Genomic DNA, 27925 nt, shown 5'->3' with positions numbered 1-27925 from the left:
TCTAGTATTTTTGAAATCTAGAAAATATTTTCAGCTTAAAATCATATTCAATTAACCTTAATACATGATTATGATTTTATGTGTGTGAAGCAACGAAGGCAAATAATCCTAGTTTGAATTTGACATTGAACTAAAAACCCCAACTAATAAACATAAAGTTAGTTATAACTATTAATAGTCAAAACTTTCATTAAAAATTAATAAAAAATACATTTGCCATCTAACCTGTCCGTTCTACCAAGTTTTTTTTTATACTGTATATCAACTCCAGTACAATCTAATTTTTGCCAGTTCAATGAGTAAATGTAATTGCTGTCAAACAAAACTGACGCCGGACAGCAATGACAACTTCATTGCGTGATATCGACCAATCAGCGGGGTTTTCAGTTGTCACGTGACGCTGACGTTAGTACAATTTGCGTTTTATCTTTTATCGAATCGAATACCACTCGCGTTGGCAGTGAGTGCTGTGAGCTTTGAGTTTTTATTTCGTGATTTTTCCATTTTACACTGGATTTTACCAAGTTTTGAGTTAACAGGTATGTACCATTCACACTTTTTAACATTCTGATTAAGTAAGTTTAGTGGATTTCTACCGTTTAAGCTCTGAATGAACGAAAATTTGTGTGCCTGTTTTTTGCCTCATGGCGCCATTATTGTCTTGCAGCTTGGCTGTGTGCTTTCCTGTATGTAAATTCATAACACTTGAACATCCAGAAGTGTTTAACGTTTTTTCTAGGTTTTCTGTAGTGATGTTTTGCCAAAAAAATGTCGTGGGTCGAAGGGTATTGTTGATGATAGGCATTCATTGATTTCAGACATATTCTCTTTGTTTTCCTCTGACAAAGACTAATTTAATTCACTGATATCTGTATAATGAGTTATGATTTAAATCATACAATAAACTAGTTAAGGATTGTTCCATGAAAACACTTTCATGTCATCATATTAAATAAATACTGAATACTTTGCAGACTAAATAAAAAATTGTGTGGGCATTATCTATTATCACTATTGGGTAAGTAATAAATTATTGTGTAGTTGTAGGAAAAATGGGTTTAATTTAAACATATATAATCATCTATTTTGTTAGGATTAGAGCCAAGGTGATGACCTTGCAGTGTAAATTTTAACCTGTTACATAATAACCAATGTATGTTAAAAAGGCTGCTATGTAAACACAGAAGGCCAACAACCTATACACACAAGAGTTTTAATCAGTTTTTGTTACTTTTATTCTATGGTACAATGATTTTTATGTGGATAACTTGTCAATCAAGGAACAAGTCATCATAAAAAAGAATAACTTCTGACTCACTTAAGTTCTATTTGTCAAAGCAAAATTGAATGATGAAAGTTCAAACTCTGGATTTGTTTATGTTCTTATTAGTTGAGGGCTGCTGATTTCAAATTTTGTTTCTACCAATATAGAGTACTAAAATCAAACACGAGTCCCAAGAAGTTGTTACAAGAACCATGTGTGTTAGTGTCTGAACTAATGTGCTTTTGCTTGTATGAACTTTCTGTTGGTCAAATTTGAGACTAAAGAAGTTTTCTTGACAGTTTAATGAATTTAATCATATAATGGACAGTGCAGTATAAACCTTAAGTTACTGACAAGAGAATTGGCTGTCATTTGAACAAAAAACAATGGTATAAATTTGGCTTTGTTTTCATACTATCCTTGTGTACAAGACTAGGAACAATAATCATCTCTTTATACTCATACAAAGACTGAAACGTAACGGGTTTAACAAAGTGAGAAAATCCGCCATGCCAGTGACAGGACAAAATTCTTGGAGAATAAAAGCAAAACAATGGTGCCTATTTCGGGATGGTTTGCTGAGGAAATCAGACAACAAAAAGCGTACGACTTCCCGGTTCAGTACACTGGCTGGCAAGGTCGTTTTTCAGTCTTTAGGATATGAAAATTACGGAATTAGTCGAATCAGCCAAGCAACAACGACAAGGCAGTCCAACTTTGTGGAAGTGTGAGCACGTGTCCAGTGCGCAAGGCTATTAGATAAATTTGTCTCTAACAAACTTCCAGACACGTGTCCATACAATTTAGATAGAGAACTAGCTAGTAGTCATCACCTTTCCTTTGATGTCCATATTTTTAATTTACCTTGTTAGTTGCCAGTGAATAGAAACTTTGTGTAATTAATTACAGTTATGTTGTTGAGTATGCTGGTGCTTAAGGGTAGCGAGACCCGCATGAAAGTATCTGTTGCATGTACAATGAAACTGTTTCAAAGGAAATTATGGATTTGCCTGGTAGAATATCGGCACGCAATTTATCAAAATGCGCAAATTGTTACCTCGCATACAGCTTTACTTATCCTTGTAGATAACGAGCGAGAACACCTAAACAGTCACGGTACGCACTTTAAACGGCCTTCAAGATATTGTTTACCTGAAGAGCAAAAGTGCTAAATTTCACGTCATTGCACTTGCTTAATCTGCCTCAATCGGAAAATGATGTTGCATTATACAACGTTTAGTAGGCATTGTAGTTTCAACTTTATTACAGCTTTTCAAGTAATTCACCACAAGGTTTGAATTCAGAAAACGTTCCGAATCTGATTAGTGATCAGCTAGAGTCGTTAAGTTGCTTCATTGTAATAGCAGGAAATTTTCAACCAGTAGTGTGCTTATTCAATAAGCAACTTACACAATTGGTAGACCTTGCTTATGTTTATAACAGACTTCTTTGTTCACTTGCGGTTGCGTCATGTTTACTACTAAATTGAAAATAAAATTATTCGCAGATTCTAAACTATTGTTATGGGAAAGTCATAGCCCTCCATAAAACCAAGTGCATGTCGCAATTTCACCACGCACACAGAGACTATTATCTATGTAAGGACCCATTCACTTTATACAGAAAGCAAAGCCTTTCCTCTACGTCATGATTTGCGCGCAATTCGTCACACAAGGTTGGTCGCGGAATGACGATGGCATTCGTCGAAAACCGGGCTCATCGACCAAACAAATACTGAGGGCGGCCTCGCCCCCCGACGACCTTGCGTGTCGTCGGTGCGCCCCAATTATTCAGCGTCCGGGTTTGCATCGGAAATCGATAGTGCCGAGAGACATGTTGTGGCAATTAATGACTATTAGAATGTCTTTCCAGTTAGAATCTCCACGTTTTTCTTGTATGGTGGGTGCCAGCCATATGGTGTTCTTTTTTTGATTGCGTTACCAACATATCTTGATTTTCTGGTTTAATTGCGCACCTGTACTTGTTGGTTGTAGCACACAAAACTGTTCTGATCTTTTTTGGGCAGATGCGAATTGACTTTTTTGGTTTACAAAGTTAGGATGTCCTTGTTTTGGTATTATTATCTTGTCTGATTCATCATCAAATGTCGTTAAATTGATAGAGTTTAGATATCAAAGTAATAAAATCAAAAAGATAAAGATTATTCATGCTGGATTCAAAAAAATTGATTAATATAGTATAATAATCAGAGAAGTAGTGGGGAAACCCTTGCTTCCTTTTGTTTGGTAGATCTTGGGCAAAATTCTAAATGTATAGGAAAAAAACTAGGTGATTTGGAGGTGATTTGTGACTTATCAGTGTTTTGTATAAAGTTAACAACATTGGGAGTTTATCATGTGTGTGTCATCATTATCACCTTGCAAATGGGTTCCATTATATTCAACAATGGTAACCAAGGTGAGGTTATGTTATATTGACTTGCCGTTTTTTGTTTTGAATTTTGGAAAATCATTGATTCAAGTCAAGAAACCCAGAAATGCTTTATGAGTCAGTATTCACTCATTATTTAGATACCTATGTAGGAGTGATATAAACTGCAATGTTTGTCAATTACACAGGTTGAAGTAGCTTATAAGTGTGATAAGTAAATTAGATGGAAACCAATGGATTGAATATTTATCATATAAATAATATTTATAAAGTAGGCAATCTCCATACTAATGCAGTATGATGACTTTACTTAGTTTTAAAGAAATAATGAACTAGTCGCAGTTCTTCCATATATCAAAATGTTTTTTTTTTATTGTATTATAAATTTATTATTTCTTGTACCTTGAGGTGGATGTCAGGACAGATGTCTTTTAGATGTAAATATTTCTTTTTTAAATCACTAAATACAGATTTTTTTACAAATAGGAATTTAGCCACCTGTTACGAGGATACGCGGGTAAATTGATGGTAACACACTAACATTTTTTAGTACAATAATACAGTGTTGATGTGACTGACTAAAATCATTTGAAGGACAAGTAACTGAATTTTTAAATTGGTTCTTTTTTATTCTGTGGTGTCTAGAATCCTATAATCACCTGACACCAAAAATAAAACAATTATTAACTAGTTTATCAAGACACACCTGAACCAGTTCTGGTCGAATTTGCCGTAGTACTGATCAGTAATTAACAAAAACATTCCGAAAATAATCGTAAAGCGTTGCTTACACGGGTAATTAACCTAAAGTAGTCGTTTTAGGTACAGGAACCTGGCTTTCAGCCAATTTTTCCAACATTTCCTCTCCAACATAAACTAGCTGTTTCTTTTCTTCATTGTTGCCAACCTTGCCAGTTAATAGATGGATTTAATGTTATTGCGAGAAACAAAACAGTCGGTTTATTTTGGTCTGGATAGAGGTCTGATCTGTTGCTCAGCTGCCAGAAAAACAACGATTCCCGGAGAATTTGGCCACGTCCTCTAACGTTATTTTAATATTTGGGCCAGACGTCTAACAAATTGCCGGAACAAATCTGAAAACCCATGTTTTCGGTGCGTAGATGTTCTATTTAATTTGTGATAAAGGTATTCGACATTGTCGAATGAAACTGATTTGACTTATAAAGAAATGATTGTAGGTTGAATAGTTGATAAGATATCACGTCACCAGCGTTTCGAAACAAACCCAATGGTGGCATTATTGTATTGCTATTAAAGACATTTGATTTGTGCTACGTGCCAATATGTTGTTAGCTGGGGCCACGTGTCATAGACCATGTGTAACACGTGGCTGTAGAAGGTGATAATCGGTAAACCTACATACAAAAGGGGGCAGCGCACACGTTAGGTAGACATTTTTGTATCGAGGGAATTATCGCGCATTTGACTGTTGGCTGAAAACTGTTGAAATACTAAAGTTGACGCAAACATTTTTTAGATCGCTAGCAGAAACGGTCGCCAATCAGCTGTTCAGCGCGTGTAGTAATTACGTATGCAGTAATCGTATCAAAAGCTATATCCGAGCCGAGGCGCCATAATGCTGAAGCAAGATAAAAGGCTACGTCTGTATTTTTGTATGAATGGAATGGCAATCTGGGATAACGTTTTTTTGGGAATAAACCGTTGGCAAAAATACAGTCCGGAGCTGGGCCAACACCCTTGCCGTCAGGAAAGATCAGGTCGACGAACTCGTCGATGGCCCGCGTGGGGCCCCCGCATGTCCCGACCGAAGGACTAGACTGATGGATATACTGCGGTGGGCCTTCAGAGCGAAACGTTTTTCTAATTATTATTCCCCTAGGGCGACCTTTGGAACGGTCATTTTGTCCGTATGTTTGACTAATAATTTAACGATGTTTTGAGCCTCTCAACTGAATAATAGCAAATCTCTTCGGTTTTCCCAAATATTTACTGTCTGCCCCCGTAGCCAATAACTTGAGGTGCGTCACGTATTTGTAGGAACAAAATTAATAGGAATTGTGCTTGTTCACGTTTATTCTGCGTATTAAGTTTCACAGAAAAACATTATTTTTTTAAAAATAACATGATTTCTGTTTTGTTACAGATTCGGTAAACATACATATTCAATGTGTTGTCGTCTTCAATTATTGAGATCTGCCAGACAAAACGTAGGATACCGGTAAGACCTATGCACATACTGATTTGATTTTAGCATTTAAAAATGCTATGAAATTAACTGTTCACAAAAAGAAAACAATTCTAGAATCTGAGCACTGATTTTGCTGCTTTGTTTCAATGATACTTCATCATAAGGTTTTGATTTCCTAGTCAAAAGTAGAAGGATTTAAAATGAATATCTGATTAATCAGTTGTAAAGTAGCCACAGTAATGTAGGTTGCACAAGTCAATAAATATAGTACGCTATGTGGTCGTTGTGGTGACCCAGCCAGAAACAAAAACTATTTACATGGTAAATTGCAAAATTTGTCAACTTTAGTGTGATGAAATCATGTAGTATTTTTGATTGAACGCCATATCAAATGTCAAAATGTATGACGTCTGTCGAAGGGTAGATGAATAATAGAAAAATGCAAATATTCAAACTAACCACGTTTGGAAATGTTATATTCTATAGAATATAGTAAGTCTTGAAATCTGTAAGGTTAAGCAAGGACACACCATTTTGTTTTTTACAGTGGCAGGCATATTTAATATACAATGGTATAATAAAATAATAATAAATCATAACGATTTAGATGTATACATTGGGCATTGTACCTTGTGGAGGTCCTAGACAAAATTTGATATAAACACAATTTCTGATGTACTCCTACGATTAATTTTTAAAACAAGTCATTTTAATGAAGTGTAGTGTTTTCTCAGCTTTTAGTGAAGTATTTTCTTCAGACTTGCTCTGCGTTTTATTTATTAAGGAGTTTGATACAAAGCAACTTTTTGCAAAGGAAGTTGTCACAGTTACTGGGCGACGATAAGGCTTTTGTGGCCTCATTTTGATGCATTCAGCAAGTCGGCGCCACCTGTTATATACATCCGCTGAACGAAATTGCGTTAATCCCCAAGAAATTCCGGTATCCAGTTATCAGCTTGCTTTGTGCTCAACAACAATCAAATAACCTTTGAGTGTACCAAAATTGAATACTTAGTATTTGATTATTCCTGCCTCACTGCATTTTTGGTAAATGTGATCCAAAGCTGGGGTTTTGGTACCAGCGAGTCACTACTATAGTCTTTGTGTCTTTACTATTTCTAAATAATTCATTCTAGTAACAGAAAGAGCAGGTCATATTGTTAATATTTAGGACATAAAACACTGACATTTTATGGCTTTACAGATGAAAACAGAAGTTCTGTTGGCAGAATGTTTATTTTACAATACCAAGCAATTTAGCAGGGACCTATTTGTCATCAAGGAAGAGGAAATACAAAGCCGGACAAAACTGGTCTAACACCATTTTGAACCATGTATTAAAGAGCAAATTAGGGTCAAACTATACTGCAAACATAACTTTTCCTAGGCTGTGTTAGAAGAAGCTTTGTAATTGCCTGGGTAATTGCACTCAATTTTTCTTTGTTGTCATTTGACTGAGGGACCGAGGGTTTACATTCATCCATTCTCACATCCTTGTTCTTTTGCATGATTTTTGCAACTTTTTGTCCTTCATAGATTTAGTTTCAATCCCAATTTTGTTGTGTGATCCTGGCTTTAAGATTATTTTCTTGGGTTCAAAGTAAAAGTTTGTACATTTTCTCGATTTATTACCCGATTCCTGGTAAATAGCCGTACAATATCACAAGAACTCTAGCCTGGCCAAAACCAGGTTACAATTTTTCTAAAAACATTTTTATAATTTAATAATACTGATAATGTAAATGGGACTAACAGGTACCTAGACAGTCATTTTGGAAGCCTCCAATAGAAACTACCTGATGGAACCTGGAATACAATCTTTCATTTTTGTTTTGTCTTGTCTAACCAATTAGGCATTCCTTCGTCTTGAACATAAAGACAGGCGTTTGACGTATATTAGGGTTTGCCAAATTGGATGCCTAGTAGTGATTATAGTTTGAAATAATAAAAATTTATTTAAAAAAAATAAGACATAAATCACAATTTTGAATGACTTTCAAAAAGTCTCAATTGACTACAAAGCTTCAAGATTTTCGCATTTGGTTTGCACTGAGTCGCATTAAGTTTTTTTTAGATAGGATTGACAATGGACATTTTTAAAGCCGATATTTTCTTTGTAAAAAAAAAATATTTTGAAAATTTGACGAATAGAATCGATCACAGTCTAATCAGTGTTCACTTGTTCCAACGCCACTGCGTTTCAAAGCAACTTTCTAACTCGAACCGCGCGTCCGCCATTTTGATTACAGTACAGTTTTAGCCTCGCTCTTTGTCTATCACGTGCACGGATTCTACGCACCTCTTTGTTCTTCATCAAGTGCGCAATCGCAAACAGAGTGTTCGAGCGAGCTCGGTATGGTCGACCCAACCCGACATTGAGCAAACGTCAGTTTTTCGTTGCCAATCGTGGTGGGTAGGTCCCTTTGGGATCACGTTTTTGTTCCAATTATCTAACTTTCTTCCCAGTTTCTTAGTTTATTTTTGCTTAATTCAGTTCAGTGCTTGATGGAAAACCGTTTTACTGATTTTTGTGACGTGCAACGATATTTCTGATGAGATTTTGGACGATTTCTTGGACTCATTAATCTTCAGTGGGTTGTGGATTTGACTGACAGCCACTGGCGTAGGTAGAGTTAATTCCCTACCTTTAGTGCGTGTGTGCAATTTTTGGATTTGTTTTATAAGACAGTTTAAATATTGGAAAATTTTATATTTAAAATTAGTGTTGTTCAGTTTGGGATTAAAGGTCAGGACTTTGATCTCAGTTCCTTTACCAGCATTTGCGACTTAACCCAATTGGAAGGAGATAAAAATGTAAGTAGCACTTTATCATGAAGTAATAAATTCACCATATTGGGGAGAAATAGAGCCATATTGATATTTCTAGTATCAGAGAGCTCCTCAAGTGATTTTAAATATTTGGGAACTCTCAAACTTTTCAATTCAATTTAAATTTAGCTAGTCACTTTGATTTATCATATGGTATTGGACACGCAATTGATGACGTCATTCTGCGTATTAACTCTTCATTATAATTTCTGCACGGTTTTTGACTACAAACTAGTAGAATGATAAGAATAGGAAGTTTTGAAAAAAGCCTAGCTAATGATCTAAATATCAGTTAGTGAAAGAGCATTATGATATCTGTCTAATTTACGTGTCCATACAGATTCACAATAAGAAACAGGAAAATTAGTCAATAAAATTTCCTAAAATGTCATTTAATTGGCTTAAAAACATCTTTATCAGTTGTCCTGTGGTTGAGATAAGTAATCACTACATACCACAAAGTGTTCTTGTTTTAAAATAAATGAATAGGTATTTCCTGTTTAAATTCTGGAGTAATGTAGTAATTAAGCTGGCTAATAAAGTAAAAAAAAACTGGCAGACAAAAGAGTTAATTAAACTTAAAACTTTAGAATATTGGTCTGCTAGCAAAACAGTTTGCAACAACTTCTTAGAACATATCAGTACTTATTTGGAATGTCTAGGATAATTTAAGCCAAGGTACCAAATTATCAATACTGAGTCATCAATGAATTACATTTCACGTTCTGTAATGAGCAAAACATTATCACTGACATAAATTTATCATCAGTATAATCAAGCAGGAAGTACAATAAAATAATGTTTTTTATGTTTGTTTTTATGACAAGGGGTTTATTATTACTTACTGAGCTTCTCAGGAATTATTATTGAAAACAAACCATTTCAATATGGATAAATCCACCATAAATATACCACTTCACATTAAGACTAATTATATTATTGTGTTATGGTAAATTGCAGACTGGCTAAGCCAATATCCTGGTTGTTTATTTGCTTGATACAGACCAGTTGTTGATAAGATGTGGTATTTGGTTCAAAGAGGTTTGTTTTTATGTTGGAGTTATAAGTATTATTTAAAGTTGATAACTGCTGCTATGCCAGCAATATTGAATAGTAGTGATAATAATATTTATCATTGGTGTTCAAATCTGAAGATATCAAATAAATGGTCAGATGAGGTCACTCCCATCAATTCAGATTCAATTTCAAGATGTGTGTATGATAATAATAATTTGCATGAATATGTAAGCAAACTAGAAGAAAAGATATATTCAAGGAATGTTTCTTTTCTGGTATGTTATTTTGCTCAAACATCTGCAATTTTAAAATTACCAGGAAAAGGTGACCCAAAACTACTTTGATCCTTTGATGTATCAAAAATAAAGTTTTTTGTCAAATGAATTTCATTTCTTCCCTTAAATTACTAAGTTCAATCTTGTTGACATTTGACAACTTATATTACAATTTTACTTCTATGAAATATGAACTTTGTAAGAGAGGACAATTTCTGCAAATGCAACTATTAACTACAAACAAATTTTTCAGAAAAATCACTTAATCCTGGATTAAAGGGAAGCTTTCTTTAAATACTCACTTTCAACTAAAAGAGGTCATGTCAATTAAAATTAAAATAATAAATCTGAAGGCAGATTTTGATGTAGTTAACTTGCTTTTAAGAGCAATTCCTTTTGACTGTAAATTAACGGTGAGATGATCTGGGTCAAGGTCTTTTTGGTTTATTTGAAAGTGGGTGTGGTATCAAGGACATGATAAACACTGAAGCATAAATTCTAAAAGTGTTAATAGCGTAGAAGGACTTTATCACTAGTGTCAAAATTTTTCAAACACTCCTTGAATACCAATTCTGAGGTCACAATACGTATTAATTCGTAAAACGTGTTTATTTGTAAATTACATTTTGTGCGTCACTGTTTGGCTGATTGGAAATTTCTGTTTTTACAACTTGCTGCTAAATGGATTCTTAGCCTAAAATTCCACTGGTTCTTTTGGAAGCCGTTAAACCACATTACGTTCGCGCGCCGCTCGATTTCTCGATTAAAAACCGTAAACTGGAAACTGGGTCAGGAGGCCGAATTACGAAATCCTTCTTCATAGTATACAAGTTCGATTGCACTTGTTTCATTAAGGAAGAAAGTGATTGCCTACGCCGTACGTGTGTGGGAACCACGTTTCCTTTTTGTAATGTTAACTCTTCAGTTAGATGTTTAGTTGCTCTTGATGATTAATGGCCTTGCTGTATTTGTTCAGTTAATTAAATTAATGGGATGTCCACCTGTATTCACCTTAATTATTGTGCAACCATTTGTCAATATTATAAAACGTCACATCATATTTGTTTGGTTCTGATTTGGAATTTTTCTTGCTAGAACTGAATGTAAAAGTAAAATTTCTAGTCTTTTGCATCATTACCAAATTGCTCATCATTTACTTGAAATGTATTTTTTTGTTGCAGTTTATGATATTCATTAACTAGAAGAGGCAAAATTAGGGCATCATATTGAGGTGATTCAACGGGGCGCCGGCGTGATCGGAGATCATAAGGCAGTCGCTCAAGATGGAGCGCGAATCCAATCCTATGCAAGCTCTGTGCCGATCAGGCTGTGGCTTTTATGGCAGCCCTGCAACTGACGGACTTTGCTCTTTGTGTTACAAAGTAAGTATCCTTTTACTACCGACCTAAACTTTTGTTTTGAGAGGAGCAACAGCTAAAAAGGTAAATTATTTTAGGAGCAATTAAAAAAGAAACAGCAGTTGCCCACGAACACGCCAGCCAGCCTTAGTTCCTACCGCGAAACCTCGACAGCCCAACCTACCATTAGCCATCTTCCATCGCCGTCTGTGTCGGAATTGTCCAGTGAAGTAAGTTTTCAATAAATTTTTTATTTCCTAAAGGCGCAAAAGTTGACACCACCTAATTTATATGTTATGGTGTAAGGTAAAAATTTAAAGGTTGGTGTCGTTTGTCAAAATTTCAAGTAATATGTCAAAAGAAAAACTGGAAAAGTCACCATCGAATTCATCAAATTTATGCCCGTCCTCCGTTTCAAATGAAAGCTTTGGTGGAACGCGTGCATTTCTCGTGCCTTCTTTCATTATTGAAGATTTAGAGGAAGTAGTAAGAAGAGCAACACAGGTCATTTGAATCAATTTGGTTTTGTTGAGAAGATGAGCTTCAAGTTTTGTTTTTGCTAAGTTAAGCTTTGTGTAAATACTGTAAATAGGCTGCCGGTAAATTACATTTTTGTCTAAAGAATCAGCAGTTATTGAACATGAACATTTTTTTAAAAACACTTCTTCAATCTGCAGTGATTGGACTCTTTCTAAGATAAATTTACTAATTTAGACCGTCGAAGAATCACAATCGCCCTCACACCAGGCCTCAGTTGCGGCAGCCGCTGTGGCGGCCGTGGTGATTCCCGCTGACGAGGCTCCCTCGCCCAGTCCGTCATCGCCGTCCGGAGCGTCCCCTGCCGGCTCTTCGATCGACGGCAGCGATGACAAAGACAGTGACAAGGATGCTCGAAAGAAGAAAAATAGATGTGCGACGTGCCGCAAGAAGGTCGGACTTACCGGTAAGTTCTCAGCAGGCACACATAGTTTAAATTCTTGTATATTGGCAACATTAAATTATAATTTAGAAATTAGAATCAAACAAATTGTAATTGTTTCAGGATTCGAATGCCGCTGCGGTGGACTATTCTGTGCCGTACATCGGTATAGCGACAAGCACGATTGCAGCTTCAATTACAGGGAAATGGGCGCTCAAGAGATCAGACGTAACAACCCGGTCGTGGTTGGCGAAAAAATCCAGAAGATCTGAGCCCCGCCACATCGACGCGGCGTTCGGCATCAGAACGGCGCGGGATGGCCGGCGGTTGAGGTTTGATCGTTTGGGCGATCGAAACCAAACCGCCGGCCGTCCATCGTTGACGTTAGGTAATTTGTGCGCCCGCCTCCTCTTCCCCCCTTTGAACATTAATTAGGACGCGAGTGCGATACGATTTGAGGCCGGTGCGAACGCGTTCGTCGCGTCAGAGTGTTAGAAAAATAAAAAATGCAAAAAAATTGTGTGCTGGACACCGAGTGTAGCTCTGTGCGGGAATGTGCGCGTTTCGTTCCGGGACTTAATAACCGCCAGCTTAACGTAAAATTGAAGCAAACCCAACAACAGAAAAGACTTACTTCATCTCTTCTTTACTGCTTATCGATCGGTTTAATTTCTATTGTAACGTTATAATTGCCACTCAAAACTTCGAGACGTTTAGTTTCTATGACTACTTTAAATAAAAATTATACACACAAATTGCTACTCTAGGATATAATTGTCATTTTAGCGCCTTTGTTATTGTGTACATATAATATGCGGTTGATTTTTTATTATTTTGTTTTCCCGGGCCTCGAAAACTGTTAGGTGTTAGGGGAGTACACGATGGCCCGACCAACCAAGAATTACCTACGTTTGTTTTCATCTTTGTTGAGCGGCCGGATATCTAAAGAAGGCTATAACAATCTCCTAAAAGATGTTATTACACTTCTTTGTTATAATTTAATGCAATTTCGATTTAGTGTCTATGTAAAGGTAGTTCTGACTGGATCGGTCTTTGGCTTCAGCGCGATCGTTACCACTCTCTCGTTTTTTTATCAAAACAGTCAAATTTTAGTTTGTACCTTTCAGGGAGTAGTCGCACTTTAATGGTTAATCAGGTTTTATTATTAATCACCGTTCTAATTGGCCGATTACGATCAGGACCAGGACTGGATGTTACGTAATGTGTTGTGTTCCGATGTTAAAGCAGAAAACAGGAAAGGGGGCCGCTCAATTTTCACACCCCCTCTTGTCGCAATTTCAATCAGATTCTAGTCAGTTCAACTATCAATCTGTGGAAGACGCACAACCTGAAGCAGTTTTAAATCCCCCTAAAATGAAATACAGCAAAACATCTTGCGCCCCCTTTCTTAGATAATTTTTTTTACGTGTAAAGGTTTTATCACCGTTTTTATTCTGGGTGGACGTGTAACGTGTTAACAATTATTGATTTTATTAACTTTTTTATTGCAGAAGTTAATAAATCTTAGTGATATTAATTTTTAAGGTTTGTTACTTAGCTCCCGAGAGAAATTGCGATAAAACAAAGCGTGCGGTTGGTTCTGGATTTAAATATACGCGAGGCTCCGATGAAATACCGAGGGGTCTTCGACTGGGTTGAGATTGATTTTTGGGGCTACGTGTGTTTACTTTTTTTTTGTTATTTCGGACGATGTGGTTACGTTGATCATGTAATGGTTTTTCTTTTCTTCTAATAAGCACATTATTCTCCTGTGTATAGTTTTCAGCCATATTATGTAACGTGCAAGAAAAAAAATTTAGTAAATATACCAAAAAAAAAGTTTGTTTTTTCTTATCATTTATCAAAACTCAAACTGTTTACATATTATCATTATAATTATTATTATTATTATATTACTAAGTAAAGCCTTGTGCAACATCTAATAAAAATCTATTATACAAACTGTTTTGCGTTTTATTTATGCCTAGCACATCTTTTGGTTGATTCATTTACTTTACAGGCACTAATTATCGTAAATTACTAATAATTTTGCTTGTTGCATAGCTGGCGAGGGGGTGTAACCATAGAAGGAAAAAGAATTACTAACCTTAGATATGCAGATGACACCTTAATACTAGCTCGCTCGGAAGAAGACCTCACGGAAATCATGAGAAAGTTGGACAGGATCAGTAGAGAAAATGGCCTTACGTTCAACAAAAAGAAGACGAAAATTATGATAATAGACCGCAACCCTGCTAATGTTGGACAAATCGATGGTTTTGAAGTAGTTGAGAAATTAATTATTTGGGATCGCTTATTACCAACAAGGGCTGACTGTGACGAAGAAATCAAACGCAGACTAGCCATGGCACGTAATTCAACTATAAAACTAACTAGAATATAGAAAGACTCTGCAATATCTCAACGCAACAAACTGAAATTATTAAGCTCCTTGATCTTTCCTATTGTCACATATGCCTTTAAGACCTGGACTTTAAAAATGGCAAAAAAATAATAGATGCTTTTGAAATGTGGGCCTATAGAGAAGAATGCTACGAATCTCATACACAGAACGTCGTACTAACGTGTCAATCCTCAAGAAACTAAATCACCACAAGGCTATCAACCGAAATAAACCAATCATACCTACAATATTTTGGACACATCTCAAGGAGAACGAATGGGGTGGAAAAACTTATTGTGGAGGGAAAGATTAATGGTAAACGACCACGAGGAAGGTCTCCAACGCGCTGGGTGGATCAAACCAAAGAAATCATTGATCACGGTCTGCAAGAAACTTCTCTTGCAGCTCAGGGTGGAGAAATACGATCCGAGCAATAAAAACATGATGTCACCATGCTCTCCCGAGAGCAAAAAGGACAAGAGAGATTGTAACATGATCAGGCAAACAATAATCAACACAAAAAAGGTAAACAACATATTTTTAATACTTTTATCAATGCAAACAATACAATAAATTAGTAACAAAAAAGGACGTTTTCGATTTTTTTTACTTTTCATTTTCAGGCGTAAAATACTTCTTTTACTACCATGAGAAAACATCACAATTTAATCCACATGAAGGATGAACAACGAAAGTGATAATTAGAACTTATATTACACTCTTGGTACAAAAATAGCTATTTTTTTGTGATGACTTCTGTAACTCTTTTGCCATAACTAAAAATTAAATTAATATTTCCGAATTTGTCCCAGGTTTCTTAAAACAAACTGGAACAGTAATAATAGAGAAACTTAAAAAAATAAAGCAGGAACTCTGTGTTTACTGATACTTTAGTAACCCTGTCATTTCCACGTCGAGACACTTTGGCTTTGATTCTATCGAGTAAGATTCCTTACCTTGCAACAGGCAATTTTTCTTAATTTTTTAACTAAGAACGTCCTATAGAAAACCAATTCGTATTGCACAAAAACCTTCTATTGACAACTACCCTACCTACCCTTTCATATAATCCAAGTAGTTCGCATGGTCTTTCAGCACGACCACACTTACTTTTCCTGTAAAAAACTGCCAACGACAGCAATGCTATGAAGAAAACAGATCCTAATATACTACCTAAAAATACCATTATGTATAATTTGCTTACAGAAACACACACACAGACCCACCCGCAATTAACAACGAATTTGAGGCTTTCGCCAAAGTTTCTGCTTTAAACAAATTACAATATTCTTGATCCTTATAACTGACCATACTCAAGCAAACATCAGTCTTAGAGTTTAAAGGTGGCGCTTTACCAGTAGAACAGAAAAGAAACACCTCATATGACATATCTGAAATCGTAAAAGTGAGAAAACCCAACAAATGCTAGTGGTAGTATTACTTCTTGTTGGTTCTGGAGGACAGAAAGCATTAGTAGAGTACAATAACCGAACGTATTCGAAGGTTTTGTTGAACTTTGTGCTAGTGGGGCAATGCTCCTTGAAGTAATTCTGAAATTTTATGGTTTTATGAAGTTTATTTAAACTAAAATTAACAAACACACTTTTACTTACAATATTAAAACTATGAAGGTTTACTTCAGTCTTTGTATAGGGGCTTTTAATAGAGCAGTCTTGATTAATCACATTGAAAGAATTTTGGTGGTTGTCTGAATGCAAAAACTGATCCACATTGGTTTTAATATGCTCCTTAGTATTCTGTCTCTCTGAGGATACTTCTTCCAATGAAATATCCGGTAAATCAGGAATTTTCTATATTTTTTTTTAGTTGTTATCGACAGATTTATTAAAGGTAAAAAGACATTACCTGCAAATTGCAAGCTTTTGCAGTAAAGTAATCGAGATTTAGTGTACATCCATCCAAGTGCGGCACATAGCCTTTTTGACTTTTTGTCACCTGACATTTGATGTGCAAAATTACGACGTTAAACTCCTGAGTTTTGGTATTACAAATATTATTCAAATTGAATTGTACTGATATCAGGTTATTGGAAACATTGACCAATCCTTTACCCAAACTAAATTTAGGGCAATCTGAAAGTAGTTCAAAGTATTAAATAACAAAATCTTGTATTTTTTCATTGAGTTTACATTGACTTAATTAAAATAAAACTTGTATTTAGAGAACAGAATAATACTAAACCTGTTTCTTGAAGACTACAGGACGAATATATCCTAGAACAAAAGTAGAATGTAGTTTTGCGTGTCTTTTTGTTTACCTGCATAGGGACGATCGGATCAAATTCAATCCTGAAATGAATACGGTTAAAACATTTATAACTTATTAAAACTTTGTATTTTCGAGACTTTGATCACCTTAGATATTTAGCCTACCTTTGATCACTTTCAGAATCAGTAAAAGAACAATTTACATTAGCAAAATCAGTCTCATTCATTGAAATTTTGGGACAACCGTGAGGAGTCTTCCACAAAAACGCATAAAAACATTTTTCATGGCGTTCAAGAGTGATCTTTTCCTAAGAAAAAAACTTTACATTATTGTGTAATAAATAATACACTATATGCACCTCTTTATTACATTCAAAACGAATTTGGCTCTGATAATCAGACCCATCACAGTATCCACCAACCCTATAGTGCAATACTAAACTTCCATCAATATTGGTCCCCTTCAGAAATTTGCCAAGTGATGTAAACCTTTAGAAAATATAAGTCAGTTTTGCTATAGTCTGTTCACTGTTGCGTCACAATCACCCGTAAAAATGTCGATCATTAAAATGTGCCTTTAAATATGTCGGTGCAAATGGCTCTTAGAACACTTGTAGGGGCCTCGGGCAAATTTCAACATGACTCTAGAGGCCTGTGGCAATTTTTTAGAAGGTTTTTTTGTCGTATTTAGGAGCCTCTGGCAATTTTAACCAATTCTTTTACACAATTTAGAACACTTGTAGAAACCTCTGGCGGAGTATTATTTAGAGAGCTCTGGCAAATTCAAAATGGTCCTGGAGGTCTCCGGCAGCTTAAAACAGCTCTGGGAAAGTTTAAGACAGTTGTAGAGGCCTCTGGCACGTTTTAGAAGGTTCTCAATAGCATTTAGAGGTCTATAGAACTTTCAAAATGGTCCTAGAGGCCTCTGGCACTTTTTAGGTTCTCAATAGCATTTAGAGGTCTGTGGAACTTTCAAAATGGTCCTAGAGGCTTCTGATCATTTAAAACAATTCTTGGAACGTTTCAGACACTTGTCGAGGCCTCTAGCACTTTTTAGATGGTTGTCAGTAGCACTTAGAGGTCTCTGGCAAATTCAAAATGGTCCTAGAGGCCTCTGGCAGCTTAAAACAGTTCTGGGAAAGTTTAAGACAGTTGTAGAGGCCTCTGGCACTTTTTAGAAGGTTCTCAATAGCATTTAGAGGTCTGTGGAACTTTCAAAATGGTCCTAGAGGCCTCTGGCAACTTTTAACTTCTGGAAATATATAATAGTCTATGAAAAGTCTTGATATGAAGATTTGTGTTCCTTTTCACTAAACCGGAACGGCTTTTTGAACATAATTGCTCTATATAAAAGGACTCTTATTTATTTACCAAACTGATAAAAACGTCAAAATAATCTGATAATAATTGAGCCGTCAAACTGACAATAGCTGGTAGTATGATGTTATAAAACACATTTTTATTCGATCTTCATCTAATGAAATGACATAAGGGATGTGACGCAACAGTCAGAAGTCACTGAGTACTTTTGCTAGAAAATTGTAGGTTACCTAAACTTTACATTGGGTTCGCTAGAATTCTTTCTAGCTACTGACACATCTTTAGTACAAGGCGCATCTCGATCTAGAACCGCTCCACAAACGTTCATGGAAAAACTGATTTTAGGATTACTATCATCCGGTATTACTTTTACACCCCTCAAAGGATTCAAGTCGTAACTTTTGCCATGCTCATTAAACAAGCAAGAGTAAGATACTTCCTCGACATTACTACACGAATTCAAGTCCTAATAATATAAATAAAAATTGCTAAAGTTTATAACCAAAATTAACAGAAAAAAGAAATCTATAACATTTGTTGCGTTATCCCAATTTACTTTAATTATTGATGTAGTTGAGCTATACTTACGTAATTGGGACAGGCTTCGGGAGTTCGCCATTCAAAAAATTCTTCACAGTCGGTTTGATCTTCAAGCTTTTTAATTTCGGGTCCGTGCTCTTTACTGTCACATACAAAGTCTATGAAAGTTTTATGTTGATCATTGATGCATTTTTCTCCATCTAGAGTAAAGAAAATAACAAAGTAATAAAATGTGTTATAGGCCTCTATAGAATCATATTGAAAATGCCAATAGACTAGATCTGATGGCAATAAAACATTAAACATTTTATCTATAAACCTGACTGAAATCAACTTGATAAAACCAAATGACACTTACTATCAATGGTAGCTCTTACAACGTCATTGATCACTTCCAAATTACTCAATATCGATCCCCGGTTGACATGTGAATATTTTGATTCTTCACAAACTCGAGCAGAAGTATCTGCAACAGAATAATTAATTGCAAACCTTAATTAACAAAAAATATACTCACCGTCACAAATTCTACTGCTCACACTCAATGGTTCACACACTTGAATAAAGTAAGTGCTATTTTTTCCTCTGACTTGCCACGGATCCGGATGATCAAAGTACAAATTAGATAAGTTGTACAATAAGTTTCCTTGCTTGACTATGCAAAGTTTATCTTCTTTTATGCATCCGAATGAGGTCTCTAAATTAAAAGCGTAACGTCTGCCTTGTGTGGGTACCTTGATGTAGGTAAGATCTTCATCCCGCACTTCAGTCTTCTCCCAGTTACACTTTAAACGTACCTCAAGTCTTTTGTTAACTAACAGATATTAAAGTCAATCAAATATTTAAAGGCGCCTCTCCCGAAACTTACTTTTATTGGTTGGTCCTGCTACTGTATGACCTTTAAAAACTATCTGGTTTTCATCACCGTTGTAGAATGGTATTAAGCTGGACGTTGTTGAAAGTGGATTGACGGTTTTTCCAACAATTTCGCAAGCGCTATAGTTCTCAGACCCACATGATGGTTCCCGATCGCAAAGAGTTAAGCTAAAATTTCGTTCCGGAGAAATGACCTTTAAACGTTTTGATAAAGGCGTAAAGTCCAAATGCTTTCCATGAATTTCAAGCCAGCACTTTGTAGAAGGAACAGGTAGGAACATATTGATTTTGTAAATGCAATTCTCGTAACTTACGACACTGGGAGTTAAATTCTAGATCGTAAATATATAAACAGAATAAGTGTGACTTTAGGTAATATTTTAAGAGAGACTCACATTAGCAGCCTGAAAAAAAATTGAGACTGAATAACTTTGAGAAGTAACGCCACATCTGCTGCCATTTTTGGAACTTAGGTACTCATTCCTCTCTGAAATAATTATGTTATACACTTTTGTCAGTATGTTTGATGAGGAAAAAAGAACTGATTATGTGACAAAGTACGAAAACTTTATTTAAAACTTTCTGCTTAAATCTGCTTAGTTTTATTAAACAGACTTCGTCTTTTTGTCTTTTCCAGTTTTTTTAGGGTCTTTACAAGAACTATTTAATAAAACTTTCTGAGTTGCACAGAGCAATGTCGCTACTATAAAGTCTGTCAATTTTCTGTCATTATTCTCACACTTTCTATTTATTACAATAATATTAATTACCAACTACCGACTTACCTAATGTAAACTTATTTCCTAAACTGGTCTCTTTTCCAGTGATATGATCCTTTAAACAAGCCACAGTTTGGGTAGGACACTCCTCACCCAATCCAAACTGGCCGCATAACTTATAGTGGATGGTTTTATTTGAGAAATAATTTAAATGGAATGTTTGGCTAAAATATAAAATAAAACAGCAACCTCAGTAATGAAACAGTAATTAGGGGCTTTCTATGAAATAGAACATACTGTTATATAGCTATATCAATAACAATTTACAGGAATATCTTACTTTGATCTTAAATATGCAAACACTAGTAATTCAGTTACTAAGAAGAAACTCTGCTGAAAGTGCAGTTTTTAATGCTTCAACTAATTAGCCTTGAGATAAAGTTCTGTTTATCAGTGCACTTGCAAAATGTAATGTGAGTAACTGTGAGAAAAGTGAAGTAAGTTCCTCACAAAAAAATTGGTTTTGCAGATAGTGCAAATAGAGCAAAAAACAGTTGTTAGTGGATAATTTCCGGTCAGAACAAAGAAAACATAAAAACCAAAGAAGTTTGTAGAGGTCTAGGTCTAAAATTGCAACACAAAAAGCTTTGTAATGAGTTCAGTTCTATAAATACTGTTAAGGTATGCAAGAGAAGTACTGGAGTTGGCTGGGAAAGAGCAATTAGGTATATGGTACTAAAATCAACTAAAATGATCTGCTGGGAATAATCTTCCAAAAATAAAATTATATTTTAATAAAAACTTGTATGTAGTAGATACTTGTATTGAGGTTACCATTTTACAAGGTCCATGATATGTAGACTATACTCACAAATAGAGTTTTAGTTATGTTAAACACAGGAATATAAGTTTATGTAAAAAGTACCCCTAAAATTTATTAACAGTACACAGTTGTGAGTGTTGGGGTATTTACACAAAGGGACGATTAGATTATATATCCCTATTTAGATAGTTTGAGTGCTCATGTGACATTTTGTTTAATCTTTTAACCAAATCAATAATTATTCAACCCTAGACACTCATCCATGTTTTGCATAATTTTTTAAAGGCTATTCAATTGCATAGCAGCTAAAAATTGAGGTACAACAATTTAAATATGGTTTACCTATACTACTTCTAAGCTATAAGTTTAACTATAAAAAATTAGTTAATCTTAAAAAAAAAACAGTCTCAAAGATTAAACAAATTGAGATACAATGAAATCTAAGTTGTGAAGAAAAACTTGTTCTGTGCAGTCACAAATTTGCATTAAAATCAGAGAATGAATACAGCACTCTAGTTCCAAAATCTGTGACCTTTTAAACCCACCATCTTCTAATCTGACTAAAACTTGTCATCTACCTACATCAATCACCTTGGTAAAAAACTACACCCAAACAAAACTGTTAATAATTTTACACACTTACCTTGTAGCCTTAATAAATTTGTTTTCACCACTGAAGTGATATGTACAATGTTGTACATCATTCCTAGAAAAAGGAGACTCACCCCTACTTTGCCCCCAAAACAAAAATAACATAACCTGCAAGAGGCTCAGCAAACTCAACATTGCCGGATTACAAGAATTCAGATGATGATTATTTTAATTCATTTCTTCTAATCTGAGGTAATAGCGACTATCACTAAGTACCACAGATTACCTAGTACAGTACTACATGGAGTACCACTTACCATTGATCCCGCTAGGAAGTAGGAAGGAACTGTGAAGGAAGGACATTCCATTGCCATGATGCCATGATTTCCATAATGTCAAAGGGGTACGGTACGGAATTGTTCTGTGGTACGGAGTAGGATTGCCATTCGCAGTGACCTGCAGCTTGCAGTATTTCAGTTAATAACAAATAATAATTTATAAGTTAGTAAAGTTATCAAATCGCAAGTTTGTGTTATAAATTTGCAGTCTTTTGTTCAAATTACAATATTAATCTAGGGTTACGTGTTATGTAATTCGAAAATGTGGCAACATCGATCGTTGTCACGTTGTTAAACAAATTTAAAATTTATAGGTTATGGTCCTGACAATCCCCTTAAGCCTCCAAGCAAGTAAGTTTTTACATGTTTTTACCTTAAATTTCTCAGATTAGGAAAATCATCGTCAAAAAGTACAAATGATACTACAGTTCGCGTATTCTCAAGATACGATGAATGGGTTTGGCAGAGTTTGGCTTGATTTTGTATAGTTGTTTGCTAAGCTTTATTTATTTTGCAAAGCTGTATTTGTTCAAAATTTAACGGGTTTCTACCTTCTAGGTAAAATAGTTTATGTATTTTGCTGTTTATCGATGCAATCATCTATCTGATTAGTTGCAAAATACCATAATTAATTTTTTGATTGTGGTATTTTTAATTGAATGTTGCTTTGTAGGTTTTTAAGCTGCTTTTAACACAATTTTTTGAAAATAGTTTATTTGTACTCTACGGAAGTTTGGCAACGTTGTACTATTGTATCAAAACAATCAAATGAACCTTATGACATTTGGCAGCACAAATTTGGCAGACAGGTGGAAAATTTTAAAATCGATCGGCGCAAAACAAACGCGTTTACAACTTACAATTAAGGGGAAACAAACAAAATTTAATGAAAAGCCGAAATGTTTGGTGTTAATTGGCCGTAAAATATTATTTTCATTATGAGAATCACTACAAATAAATATGTGGGATTGCTGACCGTTCAATCAACATTGCTCCTCACTGATTTGATCATTAATATCGTTGCCCTTTTGGCTAGACATAGCAATGCTGTTATGCTAATTTTATTCATGTAAGTATCCGAAATTAAGTTTACTAAAGATACGTTGTTAACTCGGTGTTTTTCAGAGTCCAAGATGTTTGTCTTATTATTGCTCTATCACTGCTGCTCCTGACGTTTTTCTCCACTTACGTTTTTCAAGTAATATTTTTAAAATACTTTATATCTACGTTTTTGGAATAGTATATTTAATTCATTTTAGACTGGATTTGTGTACCTTTTGTATGAGAGGTTTAGAACCACTCTAGTAATTTGCATGTTGTATTTCGTTCTAACTACTGTGCTTCATATTTGGTCATTAGTAAGTCGATGGAATAACCCGAGATACAATTGGAATGCGATGTTTTTCATCTTGTTTGTTTTACAACGTGTTGGTAAGTGGTCAAAAGAATAGACTATACAGGAAGTACTTTTTTTTAATTTTTAGTGGCGTCCATTACTATTACTCTTACAAAAGGGCTTCGTTGCGTATTAGTGATCCCCGATTTTACGAAGACATAGATGCAGTGGCAAACAAACCGGATGTCCGCCCTTTAGAGTGAGACTTAAATAAAATCATGTAATTTATTGAAATAAATATCGTAATTTATTCATAGAAGACTTATTTTAACAAAAAAGAAGAAACTATACACATCATACCGTACAAACCGTTTTCGTATTAAACATATAGGTACTTTAAAATAATAAATATGCGCCAAAACGAACGAATTTAATGGGTTTTCCTTAGCTTAGTGGGTGATTCAAAATGCGCGTTACTCGGAAGCATCATCCAGTAAAGCAAACTTGTTGCTTGCTTGGAAGTTCGGCACTTCCGGCTCTTGGAATTTGGGCATGTCCTTCTCGGGACGATCCCTAAAACAAACACAAACTTACTAAAATTAAGAACAAAAAAGAAATAAAATTGTAACCTTTTCTCTTCTCGTTTTGGTTTTTTCCGGCTTCTCGACCGACTTCCTTCGGTAAACCGGAGACTTCTCGTTTCGAGATCTGCGGTTGTCATCCCCTGAAGCTACAACACAAAGCAAAAAAAATTAAACAACACAAAAACGGAGGATTGAGAAGAGATTACCATTTCTGCGCTCCCTGGAGGGTGGCCCTCGGTCTCTGTTATTTATTTCCCTATCTTTATGGTTTTCCTCCCTGTCCGGATCTTCTCTAACTTCCCTCTTAAGTGGTCGGCCTCGATCAATCTAATGCATTTAGAACAAATTAAATTTGGGTTTATACAGAAAAATATTACGTTAATATGAAGAAAAAAATCAGTTCAACTAATCACGAAGTTTAAAAGTGCTTAAAAAATAAACCTTTACTTACACTTTCTCTGTCAGCACTTTGATCTCGACTTTCCCTACCACCATCCCGACCTGACGATTCTTTCAATCGTTCCTCCTGCTCCTTGCGCAGTTTTTCTTCAATTTGCCTTTCGCGTTCGGCAGTGTCCACCGGTTTGGCGTTGCCAAATATCGACGCTGAAGGCACAGCTGGTTCCGGCTTGCTAGCTTCTATAGGCTTTGTACGCGGAGCTAAGTTTAGTTTCGGGCGTTGTCTGGGCTCCGCTATACAAGGAATAATAATAAATGTTTTATTCAGAACCAGGGAAAATTGCAACTTACAACTTTCACTAGTGTCCTCACGCCGGGATTCAGTGTCTTCACGACGGGACAATCCTCCATTTCGCTCGTCGTCATACCGCCTGAATCCTCCTCCTCCTCTCCTATCATCGCGTTCTTCCCTGTCAAACCTACCACCTCGGTCTGAGTCTCTGTAGTTTCGCGAAAAACCTATTGACCATATGATTTACAGTGAGCGTAGTTCAAAAATTCAAATCACAAAATATACCTCTATCATTGTTGAATCCACCACTGCGTTCGCCTTCCCTCCATGCACCAGGCCTTTCTTGGTCCCTATTTCTAAAGCCACTGTCGCGATCCCGATCCCTATTAAAACCACCACCTTCACGGTCTCTATTAAAGCCACCCTCTCTGTCTCTGTTAAAGCCACCATCCCGATCTCTGCTAAAACCGCCATATTCGCGGTCTTTAGTCGGGTCGCGCATTCCCTCTCTCGTAAATCCACCGGAACCGAGTCCTGAACCTTCTCGGTCTCTTGTGAATCCACCACGCCGATCCTCCATTGGTTCCGGCCTGTTTGAAGACCGCCAATCACCCCCCGTATCGGCACCTCCGCTGCCCATTCTATCCCCCATGCGCCCTCTACGCCTATCGTTGTCCGCACTAGAAGCTACTTCAATTCGTATCCTACGACCTTTCAAATACTAAAAAATTCCCATAAGTTAAGCATTTTAACTTGCAAAAACGCAAAACTCACTGTATCCGGGATGATAAGGGCGCTCATTAAGCTTTCCCTATCTTCAAATTCAACGTAACCGTAACCTCTTAATTTTGGAGGCTCTCCTAACCTGTCTTCTTTAGGTATTCTCATGTTGGCAATCTGTACCAAATAAATATTCAAATATTAAAGGCCTATTGTAATGTTTAGCTTTACAGTGCTAATTTTTGTGATTAAAGTCTTGAAAATAAATTATAACATTAAGTACTAACAAAAAGTTGTATAGTAACTAAAATAACTAAATTCAAACTTCTAAATCAACTTTTACCTTCAAGTTCCTGAAAAAATCAGAAATTTCCTGGTCTTCAACGTCATAGGGTAAATTAGACAGATAAGCCATAAATGGCGGCTCTGTGGGTACTTTATTTTCGATGTCGTCATAGTCCCTGGACGCTTTGGGCGCAGTTGGAAGAACAACACTGACATTCTTCAGATCCACCGCATCTTATATTAGAAAAAAAACCACATACTTTAACCTCTTATCCATAAGAAGATAACCAAAAAAACGCGTTTTGTTGTAAAATCAGCAACTGCAGCTTTTACTCCACAGAAACAAAAAAAAATAGGCCCGCGACAGATTAGTCTGAATTGAGTTTTAACGACGTGGTCGTCAACTCGCAGATTGAACTAAAACGGCTGGCTACAGGAGGTTCCAACCCGCCCGAGGGCATCGCCTATGCCATGAAAATAAGACAATCCTCGGCATGCGCCCCCGACCTGGCATATTTCTGGTTCCCCTGCCTTGCTATTATGCAAGTCCCCTGCTAGAGGATAATTGCCTGTCTCAGACCTTCCCGTTGCTTTGGGTGTAACTAGTACACTGTATGTGAGCCCCAGGTGCGAGATTGCCGCGGACCTAAACAATTTGCTCTAGGTCTCAAAGCAGTGCAGTTATACTCATCATTAATTTATATACCTATATTTTTCTCAAGTCATATAACTAACAGTACTGTAACGCCACAAATACTATTTCCAGAAGATTTTACCAAAATTTGACAAAAATTGATACCATTGTATTTTATTTTTCTTCCAATCAGGAATATGATTTTCAGAGAGAATATACAGTGAGTCCATAAAGTCACACAAAAATTTTATTAAAAATCAGGGATTTGTTTTCTGGGGAAAACGACACCTCAATATTTATTTTTTATTGCGATTTTTTTGATAATAAATTCATGTATACAATGTGACCCAAAAACAAGTTACAACTGTCAACTTTATTTTTTCAAATGGAAACCTCTATTTTTTATTTCATTTTTGGATTCTGCATCGAATTCCAGGTATAACCTAACTTAATCTAAATATTGAGTTACTTTAACTTATTTTTGGGTCACCCTGTATACCAACATTAATTTATCATCAAAAAAATCACAATCAAAAATAACTATTGACGTGTCCCAGTGTTTTCCCAGAAAACAAATCCCTGATTTTTAGTAGAATTGATTGATTTGTTTATTGTTTTTCAGTTTTTTTTTCAAACCAGGAAAAATGCTCAAACTGCTAAAAAAATAATTGGCCCAGTGTAGCAACTGACTGTCCTGTAGTAATAAACTGTACAAAGTTTCTAGAGAATTTTATTGTGATTTGTATAGGTTCAACTATCACCATACATAATCAAAATGGCCACCAGAACTAAAATTAAGAGAAACAAAATTGAAAAATCTGACAAAGAGCATGTTATTACAGCAAACAGTATATCATCATTTGCTTGTATGAAAGGCAGTCACAATGCGGTGATAAATTGATCACTTCAGTATAATGCATATGAAACAAATCTGGTTTCAATTTAATGTCTTATCAAGCAATAATGTTAGATGCTACTGATAAATGAAATATAATTTTGCAACATGTTAATGAGGGCAACACACACGAAATCACACTAGTGACAACAATATTGTGCAATAACCACTTTTATTGAACAATTCCTTAAATTATTGTACTCTTACCATATTCATCAACCTCATCAGCCCAGCTGGTTGTGGATTTTCGAATGGGTTGCGTGGGTAAGCTTCCTGGCGTTTCTTGCAAAAAGTCGGTCAGAGCAAGGGTCTTACCCTTGGTTTTTTTGCCTTTTTTTCCTGGAAATTAAAGGAAAAAGAGCGTGGTTAGCTGGGAGCACGAGGAAATTTACGGCTTTGCGATATGTTAGGTTAATTTCGACCGTTTCTCGAATCGCCCTGCCGCTAACCCGAGTTGTTTACCAACCCAGAACAGAAGCTCAAATACGATAATTTGAGATAAAACCGTGATTTTCCAAGTTTTATTAACTGGAAAACTAAAATAGCCTACTAACCTGAAGCCATATTTCAACAGAAAAGAAAAATTAAAAATGATCAAAATGTGACGTCACTGACGTCAGTATCTGACTTGACACCTTTGACAAGTGACGTTGTCAGCGGCATTGAGACGTTGCGACGTTGGCACATTTCTTGTTCCGGTAGTGCTGCCAACATACGT

General features: G+C 35.7%; 4 protein-coding genes across 9 annotated transcripts; 2 read left to right on the top strand and 2 right to left on the bottom strand.

Moving 5' to 3' along the window:
• Nucleotides 1–376: 376 nt before the first annotated feature.
• On the top strand, nucleotides 377–14185 carry drn (zinc finger AN1-type doctor no). 4 transcript variants are annotated; one of them, XM_081981642.1, is made up of 6 exons: nucleotides 377–539; nucleotides 5781–5855; nucleotides 11128–11328; nucleotides 11403–11534; nucleotides 12019–12247; nucleotides 12347–14185. In XM_081981642.1, the coding sequence occupies exons 3-6, from the start codon at nucleotides 11230–11232 to the stop codon at nucleotides 12493–12495; spliced, it is 609 nt and encodes a 202-aa protein (XP_081837768.1). In that variant the 5' UTR covers nucleotides 377–539; nucleotides 5781–5855; nucleotides 11128–11229; the 3' UTR covers nucleotides 12496–14185. The 4 variants fall into 4 exon arrangements, with proteins under 4 accessions (XP_081837768.1, XP_081837770.1, XP_081837769.1 ...); XM_081981644.1 differs by lacking the exon at nucleotides 5781–5855 and having other exon boundaries at nucleotides 402–539; XM_081981643.1 differs by lacking the exons at nucleotides 377–539; nucleotides 5781–5855 and adding an exon at nucleotides 8213–8639.
• Nucleotides 14186–15148: 963 nt separating this feature from the next.
• On the bottom strand, nucleotides 15149–22035 carry LOC145730414 (uncharacterized). 2 transcript variants are annotated; one of them, XM_081981613.1, is made up of 17 exons: nucleotides 21777–22035; nucleotides 20377–20534; nucleotides 19987–20078; nucleotides 19584–19923; nucleotides 19233–19529; nucleotides 19074–19181; nucleotides 18764–18915; nucleotides 18406–18641; nucleotides 17215–17344; nucleotides 17021–17163; nucleotides 16830–16936; nucleotides 16494–16720; nucleotides 16241–16438; nucleotides 16069–16177; nucleotides 15854–16018; nucleotides 15681–15800; nucleotides 15149–15626 (listed from the first exon to the last, which is right to left on the bottom strand). In XM_081981613.1, exons 1-17 carry the CDS (start codon nucleotides 21917–21919, stop codon nucleotides 15616–15618), a joined length of 2736 nt encoding a protein of 911 aa, XP_081837739.1. In that variant the 5' UTR covers nucleotides 21920–22035; the 3' UTR covers nucleotides 15149–15615. The 2 variants fall into 2 exon arrangements, with proteins under 2 accessions (XP_081837739.1, XP_081837738.1); XM_081981612.1 differs by having other exon boundaries at nucleotides 15685–15800.
• A 113-nt stretch (nucleotides 22036–22148) lies between these two features.
• On the top strand, nucleotides 22149–23708 carry LOC145730431 (transmembrane protein 138-like). Of its 2 annotated transcripts, XM_081981647.1 has the most exons (5): nucleotides 22149–22413; nucleotides 22736–23131; nucleotides 23188–23260; nucleotides 23322–23493; nucleotides 23547–23708. In XM_081981647.1, exons 2-5 carry the CDS (start codon nucleotides 23001–23003, stop codon nucleotides 23618–23620), a joined length of 450 nt encoding a protein of 149 aa, XP_081837773.1. In that variant the 5' UTR covers nucleotides 22149–22413; nucleotides 22736–23000; the 3' UTR covers nucleotides 23621–23708. The 2 variants fall into 2 exon arrangements, with proteins under 2 accessions (XP_081837773.1, XP_081837772.1); XM_081981646.1 differs by lacking the exon at nucleotides 22149–22413 and having other exon boundaries at nucleotides 22574–23131.
• eIF4B (eukaryotic translation initiation factor 4B) lies at nucleotides 23683–27881 on the bottom strand. Its single transcript, XM_081981628.1, has 10 exons — nucleotides 27762–27881; nucleotides 27415–27546; nucleotides 25737–25912; nucleotides 25448–25570; nucleotides 24959–25394; nucleotides 24733–24900; nucleotides 24434–24675; nucleotides 24189–24309; nucleotides 24028–24128; nucleotides 23683–23971 (listed from the first exon to the last, which is right to left on the bottom strand). The coding sequence occupies exons 1-10, from the start codon at nucleotides 27769–27771 to the stop codon at nucleotides 23885–23887; spliced, it is 1596 nt and encodes a 531-aa protein (XP_081837754.1). The 5' UTR covers nucleotides 27772–27881; the 3' UTR covers nucleotides 23683–23884.
• Nucleotides 27882–27925: the final 44 nt, after the last annotated feature.

The sequence above is a fragment of the Ips typographus genome, linkage group LG6, assembly GCF_016097725.1.
Source record: "Ips typographus isolate SLU linkage group LG6, UJ_Ityp_2.0, whole genome shotgun sequence".
NCBI lineage: Eukaryota > Metazoa > Arthropoda > Insecta > Coleoptera > Curculionidae > Ips > Ips typographus.
Note: the sequence above shows the minus strand (reverse complement) of the source record. Positions and strands in the feature narration are given on the sequence as shown.